Genomic DNA, 27,894 nt, shown 5'->3' on the forward strand with positions numbered 1-27,894 from the left:
GAGAACAATAATTACAACAGGACATGGCCCAATCAGGTACAATAATAATAAATGCTGCAGTGGTGCTACGAACAGATGGTGAACTATGAATCCAAACCTACACTGTAGGTATTTCTGGTGGTACATCCATTGACTCCTTGTGTTAAGTATAAGTCCAGCTTAATTCTTTAAATTTTCTCACATCATTCACTTCCTAGCCATCTGTCAGCACCGTCATGTGACTGGTTGTGTGTTTTGCGTGTCATTTGGATCTCATGTTTCCTTCTGCCATCTTCCCCCAAAAACACATCTTCCAGTGACAGCAGCCTTTTCTAGCAATGCTGTACCTCAACTTTCGTTGTCACAGTTCATTCTCATTTATAAATAAGACCTGGTCTCTGCTTGTACTTCAAGTATTTGTCTGACTAGGGGGCATCATAATCCTTTATTTATGCTGGATGTTATGGTAATGCATAATTTATAGGGTTGCTCCAACTATTTTACACATCAAGGTCAATTTATTCATCATGGGATGTACTACTCAGCCTCTGGAAACAGCTGTATGACTGTTGTAGTTCTGTAGGGAGTTTTCCAAGGACCGAAAAAAAATAACCTTGATGATGTCATCAGGTTTGTCTCATTGTTAACAGAAAGTCTGTGCTGTGAAATGATGTGTGCATTTAACCCAGCAATGTGTGTCTAACCAATCACACGACAGAACTGCATTATGAGGAATTCAGTGATTTTACTAGTAGGGACTTGAATTCAGGATAAATTGGCATCAGCTGCTTTGACCACCTTTGTGGAGGTGCTATACTAATTTGTTGGAGGGCACCTTTAATGCGCATCTAAGTCTATGATCAAATACCTGCTCAGTGGTGATAAATTAATACTTGTTTCTACTTGCCGTTCATCAGTAGAGACAGGTACAGTAAAAGATGTGAGATTACTGAATCCACTGCTGATCTCCGGCAGGTGCAGTGAACACATAACTGCAATTAAAGTTTTGCCTTAAACGTTTAGATTTTTTGCATTTTCTTTAAAAACATTGAGTATCTTGCAGATTATAGATATACAACATTATTCCCTGTCTCTAACTCTCCTTTTAACTTCTTTTTTTGTCATCTGGTGAAAACACAATGCTCAGGTGCGTGGCCTATACATTTAATGATGTGTAAAGAAAAAGTAGATGTGTAGAGTTTCACAGGACTCTACGGGGCGACAGGGCGTCTGTAGACACCAGAGAGGCCAGTGAGCAATGATACAGCAGACCTCTAGTTATCTCTGCACATTAACACTTGTAAGACTTTGCTAGATTAAAGGGACGAGCTAAACATCACTTTACTTTCCACAAATGTTTACATGCAGACTCGCACCTTTCTCTTGACACACTCAGATCAGACACACACAGATTACAGGCTGAACCAGGTCATATCCAGTCAGCAATGGTACTATTTTCAACATGAGGAAAACTTGGGTTAAAAAAAAAAAAAAAACTACCTCAGGACTTCTTCCTTTCCTTGGATAAAGTCAATACAAGCCACTCCAACAAGCAGCTCTGTCTCTTTGGCAAACATAACGGTTTATGTCAGGGGAGACAGCATCTTTAGCTTGTCTCTGTATAAACTACAGTCTCTTTTAAGGTTTCCCACCATGATATTATAAGGCAAATGAGTAAGTGCTTACATGCTGTTAAAGACTAGGGCCGAGCGGCGAGAAGCCCCAAGCTGGTGATTACTGAGCTCTAAAGAACATCTGCACTCCAGCTCAGCAGAGAATCATGTGAACACAGTGTGTGGTGAGGGGGGAAAAAATCATTCAGGAGCAGAGGAGGCCCCTCAGGCTTCTAACTTATTCAATGGAATCATAATCTGAGTAATTACAGTTTGCTCAAGAGAAATTATGTGTCTTTAAAATGGGGTAAGAAATTGGTAGGGTAGAGATGGTAATTTTTGGATCTTGGATTAGAAGAAGACAAGAGCTGAACAGCCATGACAGGAAACTGGTTGGGTTTTTCCTCCTTTAGCTTCAAATGACTGTGTTTCATAGCCGTTCAAGCCATTTACAGCCGCTCCATTAGTCATAGCATGTCTAGATGACCCTCTTCATGTATGACTGATTAGGATCACAATGTGTCAATAGCCCAGGGTTTTTTCAGCCCTTGTTTGGCCTCACTAATGGTCTTTGAACAACCTACTGACACCCTCTGAGCATGTCTGGGGAAGACAGCAGAAACTGATGGTGTTGGATGAGTCTATTGTCATTTGCAGCCTTTGGGCAGGGTCCTACTCGTTATCCCATGTAGACACAGCAGGAAACAGTAGGGCCACTCCCACACCAGTTCATACAAATGGAAATGCCCTCCTTCAAAGTGATGTTAATTGCTCTCTAACTGGGTTACAGCACAGCTCTAACACTTTTACTGACTTAAAAATACAGTGCTGCTGTGATGCAAATGACATGCGAGTTTAATGTTAAATGGACTTAAAACTTCCTAATTCTACAAAATAGTGCACATAAATGTGCTGGAGATATGTGCGATTAACTTTTTAATTTTCCAGCAAAGGTCAACCAGCCCTCAGTGATAGCACCTGGGGCTGGAAAGGTGGAGGAGACATGGATGGGAAGTTACACCCCTAACACCCAGAGGAGCTGAATCAACTGTATGTTGTAAAGGAAGCAAGATTCACTTTTGGAAAAATGAAAATGAAAAGTGTAGGTCGTCACAGCCAGTGACTATGAATACTCATTTTACTTTGCACAACTTTCCCAAAATCCCGGGTCTCAAAAATTTAATAATAAACAGAACAATAACGAAAAAGAAACTATCAGCTACAAGAAAAAAATGTTTCTACCTGCATCTGACCAAAGCAGAAATCCATGTTCGCTGTTGGTGTGAATGGGTTAACATGTGTTATCCCACCTGGCTCCCACCTGGCTCCCAGTAAATCTCACAGTAAGTCTGACAGTGCTCAGGTATAAACAGCTGATAACTACGAATCTCAGCACCCCTGCATTTGTCACTGGAACTTCCTGTGATGAAGACAGCAGAGAGTTAGTGGAAATTTTAGTATTTTACAACCTGCGTTATATTACAAGGGGCTAACTGGTGTGTTTCAGCTGGACTCAGAGATAAGCCATTGAAAAGTCATGTTGAAAAATACCAGAATTTCCCTTCAAGTTGGTTGCCTTCTTCTTCAAAAGAGGTGAAAAGCCAAATGTAGACAGAGGGGGTCTCATCACCCAGTTTTTCTGTAACCAAAAACCTGACAATCACACCTGCTTCCTCAAACAATTAACCAGGTGTGTCCAGGTGTAAGAACAGGCACGGCTCCAATTCCACCATATATACTTTTATTTCTCCACTTCCACCTGGTTCCTAATTTGGCAACTGTTTGTAGTCACTGCTGAACTGCACTGTTCACCTCGGTGTTGGCACTGACGGAGGCAGTGAAAGATAACGAGGAACAAGATCTCTTTCTGCTTCAGAGCAGCAGTGGATAGATAGACTACTCCTTCCTTATAAATCAAACTCTCACAGTAAGTATTCATCATACACCAGGAGATAATTTAATGTTCTCCAGCCTACTGATGATTTATCATCACCCAGTTTACTTTGATGATGCTCTCACACCTCCAAAGACAGCTGCTCTAAAGGTAGCAAACACAGCAGACAGTAGTAGTAGTAGTAAGACATTTTGCAGCTTTGTTCTGAAGCACGGTATACCCAGTTTTACTTTGAACAATCTTCACAATCTGAGCTATACCCTTTTTACTTTCATTGACAGCATCATCGGCCGCATTGCAACAATCATTAGAGATACCATGAGCAGGTAATACATGTGGTGACCTGTTGCAATCACAGCACAACTCGACTCAAGGCAGAACATCCAGGCCCAAACCAAATCCTAATCAAATTTTTACATACATCACCTTGACACACTTTTGTAAAAAAAAAAAAAAAAAATCCAAATTTAAATAAGACCATTTTTACCATTAATCCCAGAGTTTGCTCTCTGAGAAACTGGAATGAAGACCATGTGTCCTTTACTGTGAGGTGACACTTTGGGCTGAAAGGTTGCTTTATGCCAACTGACAAACAAGCCTTAAACATGAAACAGCACTACACTGTATTTAACACATAAACTCTGTCATTAATGTCTGTCCTTATCAGCAAAGACTGAAAAATGACAGCTATAACACTTTAAGGAGTCACCACTCTTTATCACCACTCCCTACTCCTTATCAACCAGGCCTGGACCAAGTTTACTGTGAGCCTGGACTGTTTTACCACAGCAGCAGTCAGTGTAATGCAGTGGGGACAATAGTGGGCCAGATGTGATGTATGGGCTCTGTTTGTAGAAGTTGTAGCATCTACTTGAAGACTTCAACACCAGCCATTAGTCTTATGTGAGAAAGACCTTGCACAGACTAGAAAGGACGTACAAGCACACACACACACACACACACACACACAGACAGACTTTCTGTTCTTTTTCTCTTCATTTCACTCACACATACACACACACCATCCCACACCCATGCTGAGAGCCCGACGGCCACTCCCCCCATCCCTACCCCCACCCACTGGCATCTAACAGTGGGCACTACATCACTGTCAGCATCCAGACCACCAGGGAACGGCTTCAGGCCACTCTCCTCTTGTAGCGCCAAGCTCTGAGCTCCTCTGTGACCCAGCCTAGTCGCTGAATTATGGCCAAGCCAGAGAGGCACATTGTAGCGGGGAGACGTTCCAATTTGTTGGCCTTTACAGAAAACGGACAGGTACAAATGGCCCGAGTGCCGTCTGGAAATCGGTCATTCAAGTGTCATTTTAACTCTGCAAAAGCCTAAGGGATTTGAAAGCACACTGACAAACACACACACATCATATGTTGTCTCTGTTCCCAGCCCCGCGGATGAGTAATCTTATACTGTCTCAGCTGCAGGAGGAGTCTAATGGGATTTAAACATCTACATATGTTAAATATTCAAACAGTGCAAGAGAGTGTTTAAATGTATGCCTTTTGGCCAAATAGTTTTATTTCCCAGATGTAGTTCACAGGCAATTTTTTAGATTTTTGAATGTCATTGCAAAATCCCATTTAGCAGTCTTGAAGTAGGACTGACTTTTAAATCATCCATTATTCCTGAAATACATATTCAGCTTTATAAAACAACCAAAGAACTTAAAGTCTTTGCAAAAGAGGATGTCACATTTTCCAAACAAATAACGCCGCTCAGCCTCTCATACAGTATACTGACATCACATTGTGACGTGTTCTACAACCACAAAGCAACTCCAGAGGCTACAGTACATCCAGCATCAGTAAAAAGGTCCGGGAAAAGAGCAAAGGCCCTTTTCACACCACAGGGAGCCCTGTGCCGGGTGGAGACAGACGTAGGTCGTAGGTTGAGCTGCGGTCGTACAACAGTCACCAGTGGGTGCCACAACATGCGGCACCGTGTCAACGACGGCCATCAGACAGCCGGTTTGATCTGAGCTGCCTGAGAAGATGAAGGGAGCTGAAGGAGAGAATAAAGGAGGTGTGTAGTGACACTTTCTTTAGTGTTTTTACTTTCACACGTAGCTGTGCAAACACATTTAAGCTATAAATTGTGACACCTGGGGGTTGCTGGGTTTTTAGGGCCAACTCCCACCACACATCCAGGACGTCCCCTGGGCTTGTTCAGAACCAAACCATAGTAAAAAAAAATAAAAATACATACATACATTTAATTTATCTGCAACACTTAATCTGTTACGCTTTTACTTACAACTAGGCACTTACAAGTCATTGAATGACACTGTGCTTGGTTCAGCAACTTCAGGACTCAAAGTGCAACAGAAGAGGAAAACTGATCCTTTGAATTGCACCTATTGGTTACTCTGAGCCTCAGAGCTCAGTTTCCAGAGAGCCCAACCTGTCTCTGGCCTGGCCTCCAGGGGCTTGGGAAAGGTCACAATAATAAAGGTCATGGTCAGCTCTGCCACAACCTGACACAGCCAGGCTGACGCGGGGAGTATCCCACTCTCAAATGCTTCAGTGACGACTGCCAAGTCATGAGCAATGACTTCAAACAGCCACAATAGACAAAAATGTTGCAGCAAGTGCATTTCTTAAACACTTGTTGCACATTTATACAAATTATAAACATGACAAAATAATGATAAAATTATACACCATCATAAAATAATTGCAGTAAGCACAACTCCAACACTGACATCATCTATGACTCTTAGATGCGGTTACATAGGTAACTGACAACAAAATAAAAATCACAAATTTATATGCTGACTTCTACAGGGAGAGGTATTTCAGAAAAAACATATAAGCAAGAAAATTTTGTGCTTTACAGATTTCCCACAAGGCTTTGCATCTCAAGCCACTCTCCATGAGTTTAAAGGGAGTAAAATGATGCAGTATAACTTAACAGAGTATATCCTGGGTTGGAACTATTAGCAATTTGATTTATTAGTTGATTGATAGTTAATTAATCCCTAAATGTTTTGATACACGCTTAAACACTTGCTGGTTTCAGATTCTTCCTTCTGACGATCTGCTTATTCGTCTTCAGCTCTCATAAACTGTGATGGGTTATTTTGTAGTCCAAAATAGTATTAATTGATAGTAAAAAATAATCACAAGTTGCAACCCAAAATATATCAATTTAAAAAGTAATTTTCCTCAGAATTGTATATTTTCACTATCATATATACTACCACTATATATCTGCATCTTCATTCACCAGCTGCAAAGTAAAGTGTAAAATTTCTGAGCACATTCTGAGGATATAGTGTGACTATTTTTCTCACAGGGACCAGCACAGTGGCAGTGAAGGACTCAGATCTGCCCTCATCACCCCAGAGAAGAATCCTATCCTGGGAAGGGGCTGGGAGGACAGAGGGGAGCAGTAAATCACCTCTCCACTTCGCATTCACACGAGTGCTGAGCAGTTCTGAACTTGCACTATATAGTAAGAACCTGTGACAGTCCAGGTTGAAACCACTCCACCCTTCACCCCTACGCCCGCCCGGCCCCCCACCCATCCCCATACGCCCCAGCAGAGAGGATTGGGGTCAACCAGCAAAGCAACCTCAGATGAGAAACCCTCAAAAGAAGAAAGAAGGGGACCCGCTCCCCTCCCCTTTCCACTCCTCTTACAAATCAGAGAGCATTACATCTGAAGCGACATCCTTTCATCTCTCATGCAAAAGCGAAACAGACAACTTCATTTCACTCAGAAGCGTGAGCGTGATGCATCGTGAGGACTCAGAGAGAGTAATTAAAAGACAGCAAATAACACCATGTTCAATTAATGGGGATTTACAGTAGAAAATCCCTCTCTGCCAGTCATCCATCCTGCCCTGCTCTTAATACCATCTCGCCCTGCTCTTCATTTAAACAGCCGAATCCCACTTCCATCTGTTTGGCCTGGGCCGGGGTGGATGTTTAAAAAAAGGGCTTGGTCTTGGTTTGGCCCAGTAGCTGGTGCTGACACCTCTGCTCTATTACAAGCCGGGTCAAGTCCAAAAACCCTTATTTCAGACACTTTCTTTTCCCTTTCTCCTATTTCCTCGTCTCTGGTGAAAGGAGACAATGAAATGAAGAACGAGAGAGCAATTTTTCTTTCTTGCTCTCACCCCATTTCTTCTCCAAAGCTCTTTGACATAAACTGAGTCCATCTCTCCAACTCTATAAAGAGACCATCCAGCCTCCCTGGGAGCTTCCACCCTAGACAATGAACTCACATTATTCTTGCACAGCACTCTCTCGCTAGCGCTGCGCTCCCAGCCCAGCTCACTTCTCATTCATTATTTCATTCATTCATTCATCCTCTTTGCTTTTCTCTCTCTCGTTTTCCCAGATTTCCTTGTCCTCTTCTCTTTTTTTTACTGACTTCTTCCTCTTCTGGCGTTGTTTTTAATCCCACCTTAATCTCTTTCTTGAGCTTGTCACTACATCAAGGCTTGAATAGATCATTCCTCATTTGTACTTAATCCAAATATTCTGGGCAGAAGGCTGAATGAAAAGCAAGGGTTAACTGCTTTTGTTGTTCTAAGCCTTGCAGCAGTCTAACAAGACACACACACACTCACACACTCACACACACGGACTGATGCAATAAAAGAAAGAGACAGAGAGAGGAGGGAAAGGGCCAGAATTCACTTTTGATGCACTTGCTATTTTGTCTTACTTTATTCATTCACCTTTCATTTTTATCTGCCAGAGATAGAAAGACATGAGTCCATTTAACTGGCTGAGTGAACATCCAACCAGCGATGGCCCACTTGGGAGAGGAAGAGGGAGGAAAAAAAACTAAGCAAAAGCTCAGGGGGAGTAAAAAATAGATCAAAGCGTTCATCGAGGCCAATTCAAATGCAATCATGACCCAATCACATTGTGTCCCTGCAGCACTTTTAAGAGAACGGGTCAGTGGTGTTTTATTGTGGGTGGGAGCTAGCCTAATGAAAGGGACAATGTGAAGATTAGCAGTGCCAGCCAGGGAACTCAAACTTCACCCTGGCTTTAATTGCTGAGAACAAGAGGAGATGTATAAGCAAGGCAAACAGAGGACAAAAGAGCAGGGCAAGCAGGGAAGGAGGAAGTAAGAGGAGGTATGAAGACTGGATGATAAATGGATGGTATTGCTTTTATGGAGTGCAGTGTGTCCGTTTGGTCAAGGCTGTTGTGGGATGTGTGAAGGAATGTGTGTCCTGGTTGACAGGGTCCAGGCACCTCATAAACCACAAATGAAGGCAGATAATGTTGTAATTACAGAGTGCAAATCAATCTGAGCCCACAGAAACACAGCATCACTTGTGCGAGCAGGGCTTATGTGAACGTCACAAATTCTGTGATTTGGCTTTGCTCTGAGATAAAGTCAAGTGAGCGCTACGAAGCAAACCAAGCTAACCAAGCTAACCGAGTAGCTGGGCATGAAAACTGAAGGCTATGTGAAATAGCTAGCTAACCTCGCTCTGCACAAACTGATATAATTAAGACGAGTAACATGTTGGTGCTGCTCTTCACAAACACCAGTTTATGCGTCTGCTCAATACATCCAGCTTTGGTTAGTATGGTTAGCTAGTTACACCACGAACCTCCCCCTAAGACAAAATTTTACATTTTTGTTATCATGTTACAAGATACAGCATGTAAATCAGTTAGAGGTTCTGGTAAGCTTTTTTGTTGTTGGTGTTATTGTTGTTTGTTTGTTTTTGGTTTGTTAGTTTGTTTGTTTTCTGACTTTGGAAGGCTAGCTGTTTAAGCTAGGTTAGCCGTTTTTCTGACCTCAGCAATCAGTACGATAACATTTCCAATATACACACCTTAGGGGAGAAGTCTAGATATTTTTTGTTACCTGTTATACAGCTGCAGGTACCCTCTTGACCCCACAATTGTCCTCTGAAAGATAAAATGTTTTCTTGAGGCAAATATTTGCAGACTGCACCGGTCATGGTCATAGCCTGCGGAGCAGCCTCAATGCATATTCCACAGAAGAAGAAGAACAGAGTGAAGCAGCGCAGTCCTTGGGAATATTGGTTTGGTTGGGCCACTTCTAGATATTGTTTGTTATTGTTTTTTTTTTTGTAGGGATCATTATGTGAGGTAATCATGCAGTAACCAGGCTAAAGCTAGGCTAAAGTCAGGCTAAAGCCATGGTAACTCCTGCTCTGTGCTGAACACACATACATGAGGTTGAGATTAATCCTCTTTACTCACTCTCTCACAAAAAGCAACAGGCATATTTCCCAAATGTTGAGCTACTACTTCTAATATTCATTCGCACCAGTGGGTGTGGTGACTGGGGAAAAATGGAAATAGCAGTGACCAAAACTTAGCATAGATGTGTAAACAAAGGCATTGACATGGAAAATGTGATGAAGACACATTTCCACAAGGCAACACAACCAGTCCTGCACTTGTAGACAGTTGTTTCACTGGTGCTGGTGAGAACAGCTGGACTTGTGGGGCAGCTACACTGTTCAACATTATGCTTCCAAAACCAATGTGAAACTTTATTTCTTTGTTGCCCACAACAATTAACTGCGATTGCTCTTTCTGATCAGTAAGTTGAGTGTGTTTGTCAGTGAGCAGTTACACTCAATTACGACCTTTCTTCTTGCACTGTCATGTCAGCAGTGTAACATATCTCTCCTCTCCTGCTCTCTTCCTTTTATCCTTTCATTCTCTCTCCACTCCTCCCAATGTTCGAATAAGGGCAGGACAAAGCTTTAGAAACCAGAACTTACACTCATGGGTAATGATGTCATGTCACAGTTCACCCATATTATTACCAAGGTCTGAATTGTGCACACAATGATGCATCAAAACAATTGGGTCATTAGAGGAGAGAAGGATTTTCGGACATGGAGCGTGAGGTAGGGGTGGAGCACAAAATCTGTTGGGTGAAAGGATTTTATTTCTAATATATCCTCTAAACTTTTCAGAAACTGAAAACAAAGCATTCCTGTTAGGGTTTTTGAGGTTTCGTCAACCCAAGGGATGATACATTTTCTCAAACTATGATGAAACCATGTAATCAGTTTAAGTAAATTATAAAACGACTGCTGAGTTTTTCACATAACAAAAACTTGCAATTTCTCAAGAAGTTACAGGCAGACACTTACCAATCCAGAGCACGTTGATATGGCTGCAGAGGATGCTGACAGGTTACGGACAAATCCCTGATACAGGCAGTTGTGGAACCCCGCATCATCCATCACCGTGGCGATGCCATCTGAGTTGAGCGTCTGCACGGTGAACCCTGGGCCAACCACAGAGGACGAATGCAGGTCCAGGTGCATGTCCTGCCCAAAGGCAGAGAGCCGGTAGTGCAGAGAAGAGGACAGGGACCTCCTGCTGCGGTGGCTTCGCTGGGTCACATCATGGGTCAGGTATCCTCCCTCAGAGTTCACCTCCACCGGGGTTACAAACACGTAGTCTGACAAAAGAGAGGGATGGAAAGGAAGTCTCATCAAAAGATGCTAACATCAAATACTCAGATACTCCAGGAGTTATTTTGTGACTGATTTGTTTTGTTTGGCGTACACACCTTCTAACCATCCTCCTACTGGTTCAGTTAGTTATTTATTTTCCAGAAACTATTTGGCCAAGGAGGAGTGAGAACATTTGCATTTAGCTCTTGCTTATGTCAGTGGAGAAAGTGACAGTTACACTATAATAAAAGTATGAAAGTAAAGAAGTAAGTTGCAGCCTCTATACAAAACATAACCATATCTGGTGATTGCTTTACATTCTGGTTTTCTTACTGTGGAGCTAATGTTGGTGGAGACAGGTCCATTGTTTTACCCCTTTTAAAAGAAAGCTATGTCATGTCAATCTTAGATGCAATTAAATTAGCTCAACACGGTCCAGGTCCAGTCCAGTACATCACCAACATCTAAACAGGTTACTTTCAAAACCATCATTCGCAAACAAAACCTGTTACTGAAATGACAAGCTTGTGTTCAAGTGAGAGGTTCAGTGCGCAGCAAGTCATATGGATCACAGATGGATTTTAACAGAGGCCGTGACGCCAACATCATACTTCCATGCATGTCAGATATGGGTCAATACTTCAAAACCAGAGGTTGTAAATATAAAATGTTCTGATTTCATGCAGTAGTCATGGTGTTCCAGTCAGATAAAAATGCTAAAATGACTGTATTGCTTCAATACAGGAGAGCAGTGAGAAACACCAGAGTAAAAGCAGGAACTTTAACATTTGCATTAAGTTTTTTTCCCCTGTCTTTCAGCTTTGTTAATGTGACAAAGGACATGACTTTCTGTAGGTTCAGAAAATAACCTTTCAGTGGAGTACTAGGAGAATCAGGATGCTTTCTTCACAACCTGAGAAAAAAGTCCATCTCCCTTCTTCCCTCAGTAAATCAAAGTATGTAAATCACCTCAGCTTGTTTCCTTGGTTTCTGCAGGACAAAGCCATGAAGAGAGAATCCCTGTGTGTGCACTGCCCTCATTGGTCCTGTCTCAATAGCCACTGCAGCAGTGTCAGCTTATTATAAACCCTTATTATAACCCTAACCCTAACTTAAGGGTCCCAAACATTTTTTACCACGTGAACTGTGGACATGTCACCCCATTTCACACTGAAATTGTAATGTCACTAACTGTTTAATTCAAGACTATGGTCTACCTTGTTTTATTCACATTCTCATGGGATTCTGCCAGCTGGAAGAAACATCCACTGATGCCAAAAGACAAGCACTCACCATGATTTAATCCGTGGCTGTCACTGGAAGAATAGCTGGCCGAAACGCTGTGGGAGGTGTGTGAGCAGTAAATGTGCAGCGTCTGCAAAAAAAAAAAAAAAATCATAAATGGACAGGTAGCAACAGGTTGCAAGCAGTGGAAGAAGTGGAAGCCAAAAAAAGTGATAAATGGAGTTCCCCTGTGGAAACATGAGTTTAATTTAGGATGACAATCATTTGTCTTACTTTTCACCACAAGCAGTGGCTTGCTGTTGACATAAATCTTGCTGAAAAGAGACAAATACTTGCAAATGGTTGCATGTCTTGAGTTTAAGTGTGTGCATTTATACTTAGATGCCACATGCCTTGATAATATTCCAGGACAAGAAGGTGGAGAGTAGCTTGACTGAGGTGCAGCTGCCCAGCGGGATGGGTAAAGTCCATATTAGAAGAAAAAGGCAATCCATGATGATGGCATGCAAAGCTCACACCTCCTCCGTTACCTCCTAAAACAGCGCAAAAGTAGTAATAACCTGCGGTAGCGCATAATGCAGTGTGCACGCATTGTTTAGTTGTTCGGTTCCCCGCGATACTGGTTCAGGTGAAGTCGGCAGGTTGCAGCAGCCGGTGGTGCGCACAGACAGGAAGCGCACTCATGAGTGTGTGAGAGTGTGTGTGTATATATGTGTGTGTCTGTGAGTGTGTGTGAGCAGCAGGTAGCGGTGTCGTGGATCACCGGGAGTAGCGCTGACTGAGCACTGAGCCCGGCTCTGTGAGAGCCGGCCTGCAGGATGGAGCAAAGTCAGCGGGCAGCAGCCAATCAGCGCGCAGCATCATTTACCACGCGGAGATAAAAGAGAAGAAAAAGATTCTCCTTTTGGCAGCAGTGGGACTACTGCTGCCTTCAGGTGCCGCTCGTAAATTTCTACTTTAAAAGTTCAGTGAGTCTTGGGCTGCTATTTAAAAAACGAGTTTTTGACTTTGCAGTGGCAGGATGATGAAGAGCAGAAAATATACACACCATACGCGACTTTTTCATTTCTTTCATTAAAAAAAAAAAAAGGGTGCAATGAGAAAGTCCTGAATATTATACAGAAAATAGCCTACAGACAATAATTATATAATAATAATTATTATTATTATTATTAATTGTTTCACTTTCTTCTGTCACTTCTGCTACTGCGCTATGTGGTATAAACTAACTGTGGTGTAAAGTACCCCAGCACATGAATTATACTTAAAAGTACAATTTTCTTTCTTTTACTTATATTTCCATTTTAAGTTTCTTCATACTTCTTGCTATGGCAAACAGTAGCCTATATTTTTTAAGTGAGGGAAATTGGAAATCTATTTATTCAGGCTAAAAATTTATCTGATCAAACTGAACATCAGTGGTGAAGGAATTATTAAGATTATTTTCTGAAGTAACATTACTCACATTAAAATGTACATAACTACATTTACATGGGAAATTTCCACTCCAGTCTGACAGCTTGGCTAGTTATTAAGGAAGGCGAGAAGAAGATTTTAAATTTAAATCAGCTATTTGTAAGTTTTGCTATTGCTACATAGCCATCTACTGAATTTAGCATCTCACTTTCTGGTCGTGATTCACTGTAGAACTAGTCTAGAAGAACTGTTGCAAGTTCATCATCAAGCTTCATCTCTTTACTCAACAAAAGTAGAGGTGGAAATCAATGCAACTGTTAACTCTTGTCTCTATCATGTCTTTTTATCTACCTTTTTATTTACTGAAGTTAGCATGTTAGCCAGCTAGCCCGTCTCATTACTTTGCCCCGCCCTGAAGATGTAGGCGTATTATAACCTTTTGTCTTGTGAACGCAATGATGGCCGAAGCTTTTGTCAAGCATCAATTACCACCATACGCTCCCAAAAAGAAACCATGTTCGGTGGCAGAGAAAACTTACAAATAGCCCCACCATGTGTTAAGCTTATAAATAAAATACACTGTTGAAGATGAACTGATTTCCATCCTTTTTGGCTTGTAACCCTTTAAAAAGTCAGTTCAGTCAGTTCAGTCACATTCACCACCTTTATTTGTAGTGGAATATTTTTTACATTTTAATGTGATTACTGTTACTTTGGGAAAATAATCTTAATAATTCCTTCACCACTGATGTTCAGTTTGATCAGATACATTTTTAGCCTGAATAAATAGATTTCCAATTTCCCCCACTTTTCAGTCAGCTAAAAAATATAGGCTACTGTTTGCCCTAGCAAGAAAGGTGTGTTTTTCTGAGTGGCCCAGAAGTCCAGAATATGAGCTCTTGAATCGAATATTGCAATGATTACATTCTTTAACTCAACACAAACACAATGCACAGAATGATTTCAGCGCACACGGTTTTCTCACCTTCAAATTCTGGATGAAGTCACCATATGGTGTTTTATTTGCAATTTAACAAACCCTGAGAAGAAGATATTGAGACACTGCAAAGCCATAAATAAGTACAAATGCCTTTTACTGAATCTTGGCTTGAAACCAACATGTTTGCTCTACAAAACAAGTTGTCATCAGAGTGTCACGCGCACACATTCGGTCAGTCTATGTGCAATGACAACTTTTTATACACAGGATGTTTCATTTCCTACATCTTTGTGTTGTAGAAGTTTTACTCATTGTGGTTGGGCCGCATTAAAACAACTGGCAGCTAAGATGCACAAACAAGAGAGGATGCAGATTTCCTGAATGCTGCTCAAAGCTCAATATTTAACTGTTCTGCTAGGAGATGATCACTTGCAGGAGTCACTGAAGTGTGTCAGATCCTTTTAGGCTGTGTTTCATCTGCAGCTGTGGAACTGTCAGTGAAACATTTTATCACAGGGGTACAAATACTGTTATGCACTCATCAAATTGTACCGACATACCAACAAAAACAATACAACAATGCATGTAAATAAACCAAGAACACATGAGCACAAATTCACAGAATATAAAATATTACAGACTTTAGCTTTGTAGAAACAAGCTTTAAGATATTTGCATGTAGGGCTTGTAGCAAATGTGTCTGCATGTGTTTTCTAAAATGTTTACTGTAATATAATATTTTCTATGCATGAATGTAACCCCTCTCCTGGGTCACTCACCTTAAAAAGCTAACATTACTGGCAGCAGCTTTACCCAATTCTTCCCACTGGCAGCAGCGGAAATTACCAGTCAGTTGAACTAGCCAAAATGGCACACCGTGTGTTTAAGAGTCATATAATTAAATCTGTTGTGTTAAAGTGACAAGTTGTGCACACTTCACTGGCTCGTATTGTTAAAGCATGTGTGTAATCCTAATTGTTGTGAACAGGTGGTCCTGCAGTAGCCGTTTCCATCCCGGTGGCTGGCAAAACACCTGGATAGGTTTCTGGAATGCACTGACAGACACACAGCTGAAGTGTACAGCCAGCTCACTACACAGATATTCACACTCCGCCGAGCATAATAAGGCTTCTCACAGCTCATGCCAGCTTTTCTGGCAGAGCACAAAGCACGGCCTGAATAAAACATCACCTTAATAACCCTGCAATATTCTCATGGGGCTTATGAATGTCTGTGCTACTTAATCGCGCATTTAGAGTATACTGACCAAATCACCCGTCATGGCACTTTTTTATCATCTATCTAATAACATGAAGAGATGGAGCTACAGGGACACTGTTGTGACAGATTTGCTAATAGTATCACATATAGGGAAAAGTCTGCATTATCCAGATTGTGATTTTTATAATGCAAGTCCCATTAAGCATAGATTAGATGATCACTCAACATAGGGCTCTGTGAGGTGTGAAATGCAGACCTGTGCATCTACCCAATCTACCTGTAATGTTGAACTTGAATGATTCCATTAAACACTTCAGTGTCCTTGCATAATTATCTTACATACTCTAACATAGTGGTTGCCAACCTTTTCCATCTCATGGCCCACTTGAAAATCTCAAAAATGTTGGTTGCCTGCTTATCCGACCCTATAACAATAAAGAGGCCAGATACTATGTTTTCAGAGCACTTTTTTTTTTTTTTATGATGACAATTGAATATTCATGACTGAACTGAAAGCCGGGAAAGCTACATTTTAAATTTGAGAGGTGAGACATCACTTTTCGTTTGACTGTCTGTTTCTTGACTCTCGTTCCTTTTAATTCTTCCTGTTGCTAACCAGCTATCCATTTTGATACTCCAGTTTTTGCCATGTAATCATCTACAGCACAATCAGACTGAGATAGCAAATAAGTATGCAATTCAGTCCAGTGGCATTAACATAAAATGTCCTATCATTGGCTTAACACAGTGCTAGGCCTTAATATAAGAATAAAGAAATAACAATGACTGGAAGTTTTAAACATTTTCGATGCTTTCAAGTATAATTTCGTTTTAAAACATTTAAAAAAACATTATTTATGTTTTTATTTTATTTAGTTTTTATTTAGTTTTGCAAATGATTTCTTGGCCCACTTGCAATACCTTTACGGCTCAGGTTGGGAACCACTAATTATATCCTGTTATATTTTTTGATATCAATGCTAATGTCCTCACTTTCTTCTTACTTTGATATTTTATTTGCATTAATTTCATTCATTGCCTCCTGTATCTGCTTTCCTTACCTCTTGGTAAGCGGTTAATAGTCTTATTTTGTCTTATCTTACAAAACAGATGTACTAAACTCCCACCCAATACTTGATATCCACTCCCTAGCTACATAAAGAGCACACTACTTTCTGCATTGGCACTGACATTTTCCATAAATCACGAGGTGTAGATTTTGTCCAATATGGCCAGAATTCCAAGGAATACTGGGCTCATACGAACACAGCTGGGGACACTGACACCCCCACAAAGCGCAGCCTCCAATCTTCCCAGCACACTGGAAAGCCAGCTGTGCCAGGAAGAAGACTGATCAAACCAGACAACCGACCCAGGAAACCAGTCGCACCCATATCAGCGGGAAGTATCCAGAAATGTATTGAAGGTAGAATCAAATGGAAAAACCAAGATGAGGACCAAAGACAACAACCTTTAAAGCAAACAGGCTGTTAAGGCAGTCAGACATCAGCTGGAGCACATGCCTACAGCACTTAGAGAAGCCAGCTCTGCCAACTCGTAAGCATATGAAATGCCTTAACGTAGCAAATGAGCCACTGTCTGTTATGAAGGTATTTGCTGAGCATCCAGTCACAGTAAAAGACAAACAGTTGCTGTAAGCATCCCAAACAGGTTGTGCATTCCTCATAGCATGCCAAAGCACGAAGGAAACGTGATCATAGCATCCTGAACGTTTTGGCAGCAGTGTCCGGGAAGCTGCAAAACAATTCGTCATCACTTATTACCTTCTTATAAATGAGATACGCTGCTTTACTTAACAATGGGTGTGACCTGATTTTGATGCAAATTCCAGGTCCACTAACCATTACTTTTTGTTGCTCAGACCTGCTCCATCAAAGCTCCAAAGTCTCCACATTCACATGTTGCATCTTTTGTATTTATCCTGATCCAGAGGCAAAACTTTGGCATTGTGTTCTTGAAAAGGTAACAACAGTGCACCGTACTCCCAGGTGGATGTTGAACATGCTGTAATTGCCTCAATGAACCTACAACCTGCACCGCATAGGGATGGTGTTTGCATCTGTCCTGAAAAACTAGTGAAAATGGCACTTTCTCTTCAGTTCACAAGCATGTACAATAGAAGAAAAGCATGCTGGGAGGATGGACATGCAACATGTACTTGAGTCTGCTGCTTTGAAGGCATGGTGAGAAAGGACTTATTATCATTTACAATAAGTTTTTTAATACTGTGCTTTCAATAACAATGTCACATTATGGAACAAAAGTCTTCAGGGGAATATACACCCTTATGATGATATTATTCCTCATTGGCTCATTACAGCGTCTGCTCGTCATTAAGATGTAAGAGGCAATTTTGGTGGCCCTGTACTTGGCCTAAGCATTAGTGTAAGTGTCAGTGATTCGAGGTTGCTGGGAAACTTCCTGTGCTGTACTTTGGAGGGTAATTGCACTGTCATCTGCACAGTTTGATGTACAGTTACTGAAGAAACACAACCACAGTGTTTCCGCAGATCGCAGTGAAGGTCCCTGAGTTGTTGTATAAGCGTGCTCATGTTTGACACTGCGGCCGACTACCTGATTACTCCGCTTCGGACCACCTTTTTGTTTTCAAGTCCAGAGCCACAGCCAAACATACAACATTAAGATTGGAAAGTGGAAAGATCTACGGGCTGAGATGCATTTTTCTACTGTGGGAGATGTGGTTATCGTCCTTTGTTCCTATTCTCTTCTCCTGCCCTGTTGATCAGGTTCTCGCAGCATGTCTCGCTCTCTCTTCCTCTAAAAATGCAGTTTGTGTTTGTCGGTGGCGGCTACAGATGTTTTTAAATATGAGCAGCGTTACACCCCAGCACACCACAGCTCAGTGCACGGTGCCACTGTGTTGACAGACGATGTGCTTATTTATGGCATGCTAAATCAACTGTCTAGTGCCTTTAGCAGTCTTTCCCTCTCTCCCTTTCCTTTTCTCACAATGCCCTCCCCCCCAGTTGGGCTGCTGAGTTACCATGGGCTGTCAGGCCGGTCTGTTGTTTGTTTCCCAAAAGTAATACAACATATCTAGTTGCAGCTGGAAATATAAGCAGTTGGGTTTTCTGGCCAGGGATGGAAATAGATTGTAAGATTTAGAGACGACACTGAGATGGGATGTATCCCTCCGCCTTCTGTCCTGGGAACACCACGTGAGGGGAACCAGAGGAAAGAGACCCTGTGACGAGCTGATGGTGTCTCAGAGCTAGTAGACTGCATTAATACACCTACTCAGACAGAGTAACATAACATATACAAGTCTTGATGCAAGGTGGTTCTCAAAGCTCTTTATCATGATGGTAAATATGCATTCCTCCCAGCTATATCACTATATTACTGTAAAAAAAAAAATGTAATTATATAAAACATATTCAGTAATGTCAGCCTCCGTCTTTTTAAGTACAATTTGATGATACAGTATTTTGATTTTTTTGTTTTTTTTCTGACTGTTGAAATTTGGTGCAGATGTCCTTGGTGCCCAGAGGACGACTCCCAATGACTTTGATGTTCCCCTCATTAGCATTTTGTCACATGCCACCTTCATGTTTTCACTTAGCCTGTGAAAAATCTCAACATCCACCACATGGATTGTAACAAATTCTATACAGATGTTCATGGTCCCCAGATGATTAATCCTAATGACCCTTACTTTTCTTCTGGAGCCAAAATGAGCTTTAAATATCAATATCATCTTTCTTAGTGTCATGTTTGAATGTCAACAAAGTGATGTTCAAAGCAAAGTGATTTTTTTCCCCCTTTGACATTCTTCTCTCATCTAGTTTTATGCAGGAGCACAATTTACTTCATGCCAAAAATAAGTCCACCACTGGATCCCAACCTGGTCGAGCACAAGGCACAGGTAGACCCAGAACATGCTGGGGAGACTATGGCTACGTCCACACTAATAAGTTATTGTTTTAAAACAGCATTTTAAAATGAAAACAATCTCCGTCCAGACTAATGTTTTGGCTCTGTATCAAAAATAATCTCTGTCCATACCATAGACTGTAAATAAAGAAGCTCTGAAGCTAAGAGTGAACTGCTCCACCATTGCAATCTTGGCAGTGCCTGACTCCACCTAACTCTAATCACTAATCCAAAAATGGGAGGTGGGGCTCCTGGAGGCAGCCTCAAGTGGCCATTCGAAGAACTGCAGTTTTTAGCTCTTCACTGTTGGCTTCATTTTTCAGCCCCAAAGGTTGCTGCTTAATCTATACTGCCACTTCTGAAAATACATACCACCATGACCATTCACGTACACTGGGCATGCACCTGTAAACAGGAAGCAGATTGTCTACTTTGCAATTGGTTAGTTGCAGAAAATACTATGAACGAGGAACAGCAAAATGCGGAATTTAACTGCACAACAACTGCTAGCAAAGACAACAAGTGACGCCTGTAATTTATTATCCATGTTGCCTTCACCACTGGTAGTCGAGACTGATAAGTCCCAATCAAGGAGCGACTGTGGGTGTCTGCATCAACGTGTCCAAAGGTCTCAGTTTCTGCCCATCCAGACTACAACACAACCCGAGGTTTTCAAACTAAAACAGGTCGAGCAGTGTTGCCGAAAGTCTCAAAAACTCTGGACTAGTGTGGATGCTTGGTGTAAAAGCAGCAAAAGTGATGCGTTTTAAAAATAAAATGTATTAGTGTGGATGTAGCCTATATATATAAATCTCTCCTGGCATGGGAACTCCTCGGGGTCCCCCAGGAGGAGCTGGAAAACGTTGCTGGGGAGAAGGACGTCTGGACTACCTAGCTCAACCTGCTGACTGTCTCAAGTGCTCCAGGGTTTCCCCCAGACTCCACCTTTTGAGTGAGTTCTTGGTTTGGGCCCCACTGGCATCACTCATCACCACTTATATGTTTCTCAAAACATGGTGCCACAAAGTTACCCATGGGAGACCCCTCTACTTCAAGGTTGGGACATAGCGCTGGCTGAGAAAGTGGCTGCATTCTGTTCCTAATCACATGCAAGGCCTATTTATCGAACAGTCAAACACTTCAGTGAAGCTTTAAGAGGAGCAAGCTGTTACCTCAGGAATATGTCAGCCTTTCCCCTGATTTCTCCCCCTTTAACTTTGCCTTTGTTTGTTTGTTTTGCCTGTCATGTGGCACTGCTTTTTCCAGCGTGAGCTCCAGCATGTACAGCTCCAGAGCCAGACGCTGCTCTTCTTCTCTTTCTCCTGTCCCGTCCTCTCTGCCTGTATCTGGTCCTCATTTCGGACTGTATAATTTCCCGGCTGCTTGTATCTGTGGGACTTTTTGGGGCGAATTTCTGTCTCTTCTTTCAGGATTATTTTTGGCTGTGTCAGCGGTTGCCACAGTGGCAAGCATCTGTTTGCCTGTCACTCATGTCTCGTCCTTTGCCTGTGTGATTATTTCTTCCATGCGGACAGATATAGACTAAGTGCGGGTCAACCGCATACAGGACATGTGTGTTTGTATGAACGTGATAACCTTGAAATTACGATACACAATCACATCAAAATAGACCAAAGGACTGTTTTGAAAATGTGTACACAAAAAGGATTAGAAAGAAAGTTTATTTTACTTTTTAAGTTTATCGTTGTAGATAATCAGTGTTGTAAAAGCAACATGTTGGCAGATGGAGACTTATCTACAAATTCATGTTGACTGTGTATTCATGCAGTAACTGGTATGTCTCTGTGATTGTGTGTTTCCAGTATTAGTCAGTGTCATTCCTGGCCTCATCTTTTTCTGAGCAGCTCCTCTGCAGTCAGGCCTGCTGGCGTCTCTCTCCACCCCCCACCAGCATCAAAGACGTGAAATACTATAGTTTAGCTCACAGATGGTCCATCTAGAATTCTGAAGCAGCATCTGCAATATCAGTCAGCTACCGAGTTGGAGTGAACAGTACAGTTTAGATTACATGGCTCAACAGTGACTATCGGACCATAGATTACATGCTTATGAAAAGCATCTTGGAAGAGGAAGATGACAATTCCTCTTACACCGTGTCTTTCATGAGTAACCTGTGACTCATGCTAAGTGTTGGTTTGGTTATGTCTGGCCATGTCTGTAACTTTCAGAAATCAGTGACCTGACATACGTACATAACCAAATCACGCTGTGATTGGCCAGCAGCGTGGAGGTCAGAGAGGAGCAGAAGACTGCTCTGCTCTTTCTAGCTCTTTTTTTTTTTTCAATTTGTTATAAACAATATCATACCTCCCCTCCCTGTAGGTGCGTTTTCATTAACCTGCTTAATGCGCAGTTTGAGTAGTGAAAACACATGAATTCTGAAAAAACTCTCAAATGTCGCAAAAAAAATGTATACGCTCAAATGATTTGGTTTTTCGACAAAGCAATATTTCACAAAATGGAAATGGAAACACTGCAATGGAAACCCAGCTTGTTACAGCAGGTTTTTCACGCTGGCACTTTGGAACAGGTTTTAACACTTGATTTCTGACACGGTTGGACAACAGGCTGTACAAACCACTTAATTTCTAGTATTACCCCAGCCTCTATCAGTCTTTGTGTTTCAGAATGAGTCAGCGAGGGCACGTTTTCAACAAACGCATGGTTAACTTAATTAACTAGGTTAACAGCTACAGCTGATATTACCACAGCTGATGTTGTCATTTCAGATGGGAAAATTGGTGTTTGCAGGCAAGAAATGTTTCCTACTGTTTACTTCTGTCTGAAATCAAGGAGCCATTGTGTCAGAAATTACTGAGAAAGTGAGTAAAGGTAAATCTTCCAGCATCATCAGTAAACTGCATATGTGCAAGAATGGAAAGGAGTAGCAACAATGTTTAAAGGGGATGGAGCTTAGTCTAGAACCTGCTCATTTCTGTCAACAATGCACAATGTATTCAGTCAGAGTTGTGTTATATCAGTGTGTTCATTCATTCGTCTGTACTCTACTGTGTTGTTAAAAATCTAAGGTTTCAAATAATGCGAATATAATGACATAAAACACGGATTTCCTGAAACCCTGTATTTGAGATTTGAACATCTAAAGAATATTTACAAAAAGGAAATTACAGCTATAATCATCTCACACCTTGCCAATGTATGTGTGTGTGTGTGTGTGTGTGTGTGTGTGTGTGTGTGTGTGTGTGTGTGTGGGATTCCCCTACTTTCACTTTGAAGTCAAGGGGGATCATTACATGAAAAGGGAGATGTCATCAGTTGTCAGCCTGGTGCCAAGAGTCAGAGGAGAGCCAGAGAGACCATTTCCTATCCCATCAGCACCTGGGATTTCTGTCTTTGATGACGTCAAGTGAGCCTGTACAAGTGTAGGTGCTAACTGCCCGGCATGTGTATTTCATGTGTCTCAGTCTTTGTCGCCAGGCAGAATAAAAGCCTGCTGCTCCCATGGCAGCAGGCCAGACTATTTTCAGAATCACTTCAGTGCTTTAAAGTCACTGTGAAATGTGTGTGAAGTATCTGTCATACACACTCCAACTCAGACACACACAGATCCACACATCCACTTTTCCTTGTCCAGTCTGAATCTGAAATTACTTTTTGTGAAGCAGTAGACTTGAATGAAAATGACTGCAGGTGCAGTATTAATTCATAATACTTTTACATGAATGACTCTCCTGTTAGCAGATATGACTTGATTTATAATTTAAACTACATCCAGTTGCTCTTTCGCATCTTGGAGGTCTTTCCTGGGAGACAAGAGCTTGCACACAGGAAGAGATGCATTTTATGTTTGTGGTTTGTTTGGAATAAACATTAGAGGAACAGAGTAGTATGAGTGAGCCACCAACACTGTGAGAAAAGAAAGTAATGAAGCAGAAAAAAAGAAAAACAAACTCATGCTCCCAGAAACTCAAAGTTCATCCACAGAAAATCCAGGGAATAGTCTGTTTGATTGACAGCTGGTCTCTGAGAGTGTGAAAACACTCCTTAGTTCTCAAGATCATGGGAAAAAAGAAGGATCCCAGGACATTAAAATGTAAAAAGTTTTTTTGTTTTTTTAATGGCTCTATCCAGTATTGATCCAGCAGTTTTCAAAAATCTTCTTGGTGGAGCACATATTTTATTTCTGACATTCCCACCTGGCTGTGTTTGTCTCATAAAACACGTTGTAACACTGTTTTGACAAGTGCTCAATAAGTAAAGGTTGATGTCATAAAAGTAAGAAGAGTAAATCAATAGCAAGGGGTTTGCTGTCCAACTTTACTGTTAACTGTTAACTCAGTTCAGAATTAACAGATTTTATTGGCAGGAGTTATTCTTAATTAAACATGAAAAAACACAGGACAAGGGCCACGATTTGTTCATTTTGTTTGAATGAAACAAGTATGTTCACTTTAGATATTAAAGACATGTTTAAAGCTGCACTGCTCTATGGGTCAAATGGTTGTGTGTAATGTGAACGGAGCTGCTTGTAATCCAAACCCAGAATCGTCATAGGAATCCAGAGTTTCCCTCAGATCTGTGGAGTATTTTAGCATCTTTTAGCCGATTGTTTTGTTTTAAAGGCCTGCAGATGTACTGTTTTGGTTCTCTCTCACCACTTTCAGCTAAATGCTAACATCTGTTTGCAAATATTCTCACAAATACAATACTAGCGTGTAAATGTTTAGGAGGTATAATGTTTCCCATGCTCACCAGTTCAGTGTATTAGCATGCAAAGATTTGCTAATTATAAACTAATAATAACAACTTGTACAGCATTTTTCAGAACACAGTTACTTAGTGCATTAGATAAAATAATACAATTATGAAAAAATGTATGTAGTAAAAAAGTAAAACCAGATAAACAACATGAAAAAAATATAATCATATAATATTGTGCAGATCATTTAAAATAAGTAAAAGCCTGTTTTTGGGCAATGTTAGCTAATTAGCACCAAAATAGTGCTACGATGCTTCATAATTTCTAAGCACAAAATACAGCTGAGGCAGATGATAATGTTTTCCAGGTATTTGGTCATAAACCAAAGCATTGAACAAACAGGCCTCTGGGAACATTGAATATTTGTACCAAATTTCATTGCAATCCCTCCAATAGTTATCGACATATTTCAATAACAACCAAAAATATCAAGCTGCAGGTGGCACTAAAGAAAAAGGCAAAATCATTATGATCCATCATCTTGACACCATTGATGTCTGCTTCCAATTTTGCGCCGATCCATCAAGGACACATTTCAGTAATTGAAAACTTTGATCTTCTGACGGCACAAGATGAAACATCAGGGAATTAAGTGACTTCTATTTCTAAATATCTGTAGCAAATGTCAACACAACTCATCCAACACTGTATAGAATCAGTGCACAGTGAAACACTTTTAAATGCTATTTTTTGTATTTTCCATTTTTGTCTGAATTCACTGCTTGCTGATTACACAGGCTCATCTCGAAAACTATGCTGTAGCTGAATGTCACATTCACTGAGCCTTGAAAGGCAGTGCAGGGAGACAGAGAGTTTATTCAGTCAAAAGGATTTTCATTACTCTCCTGTACTTAAACTTAGTGAATGATCCACATTAACTGCACTACAGCTGAGTTCATTCTGACACCTTTGACTGCAGACTACAAGAATGAACACTGCCAGACTCGAAAGATAGTCAAAATGAACAACTTTTTTTTTTTTGTATTGAACTTTTTCTTCTTCTAAGTATTTCTCCACACCACCAGTGTTCTTGTATCACTGAATTTGCTCAGCATGAACTGCTTGAAGTTTACATTCCTCCATCCATGGATGAGATCTACAGCTTGAGTTTGTCCAGTTGCCAAGTATAGGAAGTTTCCAACTGTTGTAACGGGGCCGGGCAGAGAGATGATTGGGCGACGTTTTAATACGCTGTTTAATTCCCATTAGATACGGTCTACTGCTGCCCTGGGGTCTCACTGTATGTGGCAGGCTTCCCACACACACACACACACACACACACACACACTACAATGTCCATTACCTCCTTTTAAAGAGCTGATGCTATGTTATTGTGAAAATTCTCCCTGATCTGTATCAAAGATGTTCCTTCTTGCAGAGTTGTTGTGATGAGGCAGTAATCCAATAAACCAGCCTGCAGCAAACACACCACAACAAAGATGAGAGAGTGGTTTCATTTAAAGACTAAGCTCTAATGCCATCACACTACCCTAAAGTTGACTATGCTGACTGAGGAGTTTGTGAATGCGAAATTGTGTGTTGATTGATGCTATTGTCCCACACTGCAACTGAGAGGTTACTCACAGTTGGAAAAAATAAAGGCACACTTTGAACAGTGCTGAAAGGAACATGTTAAAAACATGTTTTTAAAAAGCATTGAATCATGTTCAGTTAAACATCAAAAATGTCTTGTATGATTACATGTTAACAGCCACCTGTTGAGTCAATTCATTTCCTGAGCAATTATTATGAAAATTAGTAGATAATGCTTAATGTATGGTATTAAAATCTAATATGGAATTGGGACACACCATGATATTCTAGTCTTAAGGGGTCAGGATGCTTGTCAGATTGTTGAGCAGTACCTAAAATCCCCTCCCCCTACACCTGTCCTATGTTGTAACTTTCTTCAACCAACAATGCAACAAGTATGGCTACTCTACACATGCAGCAAACGGCCAGGTGTGGAGGTGTGAATACTGAACAAGATTTCAGCTTCTCTCGCAAACTCTTTTTTTTTCTTCCATTCTTCACACAGCTACTCTGTGTGTAATGACACAAATCCATTTCGAAAAGAGACTGTCAAAAAGTTTGTGCCATTATCCCCATTCATGGCCTTGAAACCTGGCCATTCGGAACATGTACAAGCACTCTTGCCTCCAAATGTGGTCGGATGACGTGCAATGTGAAGTCATTTGTTTCAAGGCTACATCCACACTGATACGTTTTAGTTTTAAAGCCACTGACGTTCACACTACCCCTGAGACCTTTGGAAACGATGACTTAGACACCCACAGTCGCTCTCTGGTTCGGTCTCATCAGCCTCAACTACCAGCGGGGAAATGCAACATGGATAACACATCACAAGTGTGACTGACCTTGCTGTCTTTGCTCGCTGCTCTTGTGCATCTTAATTCTGCATTTTAACACTACAACTACCTTGGTTGTTACTCGTTCATAGTATTTTCTGCAAATCCAAGTGCAGAATAGACAAAATGCTTCCTGTTTACACTGCCGTGTGCATGCCCAGTGTACGCCAATGGATCATGTGATGTGCGTTTTCAGGTGTGATGGCACGGACGTTGAATATTTCTGATATAGAGCTAAAATGGTTCTCTGGACGGAGATCGTATTAGTGTGGATGTATCCTGAGCCCCGAAAAGATTACTGTTTTTCTCATTGTCAAAAATGCTTTAATGTCAATTTAACAGAGTGACACAACAGTGCAGAAGAATGGAAGTGGCATCATTGCAGCCCTGAAGTAATGTTGGCTTCTTTTAAAATGAGACTTTGAAAAGCAGCTTGAGTTTTCATGCTAAACACTTTCAGGCCCACCCACACTGGATTAAAACTGCTGTTGTAGAAATATCATGTTTTTAATCCATTCTCCAGTTACACCCTGATGTTATTAATATATCATGCAGCACATCAACTATAGATCACATTTAAAAGGTTTGTGAGATTCTGCTCAGCCACAAAACCGCTGACTGACTCATTGTTTTCCTTCAGACAGAAAAGCGTCTCAGAAAACATGTGTATAAAATAATCTGACGTGGATTGTATTTGATATTTCACGTTTGGCTGTACTTGATCTACAGCACCAACTCAGACACAGTTTACTGTTTTTAGTTGACAGAAAGAGGAAACTTGAAAAAAAGAATCTGCATTTGTAAACAGAGTATTCTCAAAAGTCCTGCAATAAATCCATGCGCTGCTTTTCAGATACCAACTCATGTTTACTTTCGCCTCCACTAGATCACACAGAGGCACAAACACACACACACACACACACACACAAATACACACACACACACAAACACAGATACTGTATCTGCACAAACAGCAATTTGGCAGAGGCAGAAACTCTGACAAGAAATGACTCAGTGGTGTATTTGGCCAAGTATTGTGTCAGTGATGAAAAGGATGATGGTCAGGCTGAAAGGTATAAACTACGCCAATGAAAGAAAATCCAAGCAGCTGTCAACCCCTCCC

General features: G+C 41.1%; 1 protein-coding gene across 1 annotated transcript in view; it reads right to left on the minus strand.

Annotated features, from left to right (window-relative positions):
- adamts18 (ADAM metallopeptidase with thrombospondin type 1 motif, 18) overlaps window positions 1–12,937 on the minus strand; it is a 61,066-nt gene extending 48,129 nt beyond the window's left edge. Inside the window, exons 1-3 of the mRNA XM_023429610.2 lie at window positions 12,562–12,937; window positions 12,218–12,299; window positions 10,616–10,929 (exon numbers count right to left, since the gene is read on the minus strand). Coding sequence (XP_023285378.1) covers window positions 10,616–10,929; window positions 12,218–12,299; window positions 12,562–12,663 — 498 coding nt within the window. The 5' untranslated portion in view covers window positions 12,664–12,937. The remainder of the gene's footprint in view (window positions 1–10,615; window positions 10,930–12,217; window positions 12,300–12,561) is intronic.
- Window positions 12,938–27,894: the final 14,957 nt, after the last annotated feature.

Source organism: Seriola lalandi, unplaced genomic scaffold (assembly GCF_002814215.2).
Source record: "Seriola lalandi dorsalis isolate HSWRI2012SDOR001 ecotype SW California unplaced genomic scaffold, Sedor1 jcf7180002054898, whole genome shotgun sequence".
NCBI classification, from domain to species: Eukaryota; Metazoa; Chordata; class Actinopteri; order Carangiformes; family Carangidae; genus Seriola; species Seriola lalandi.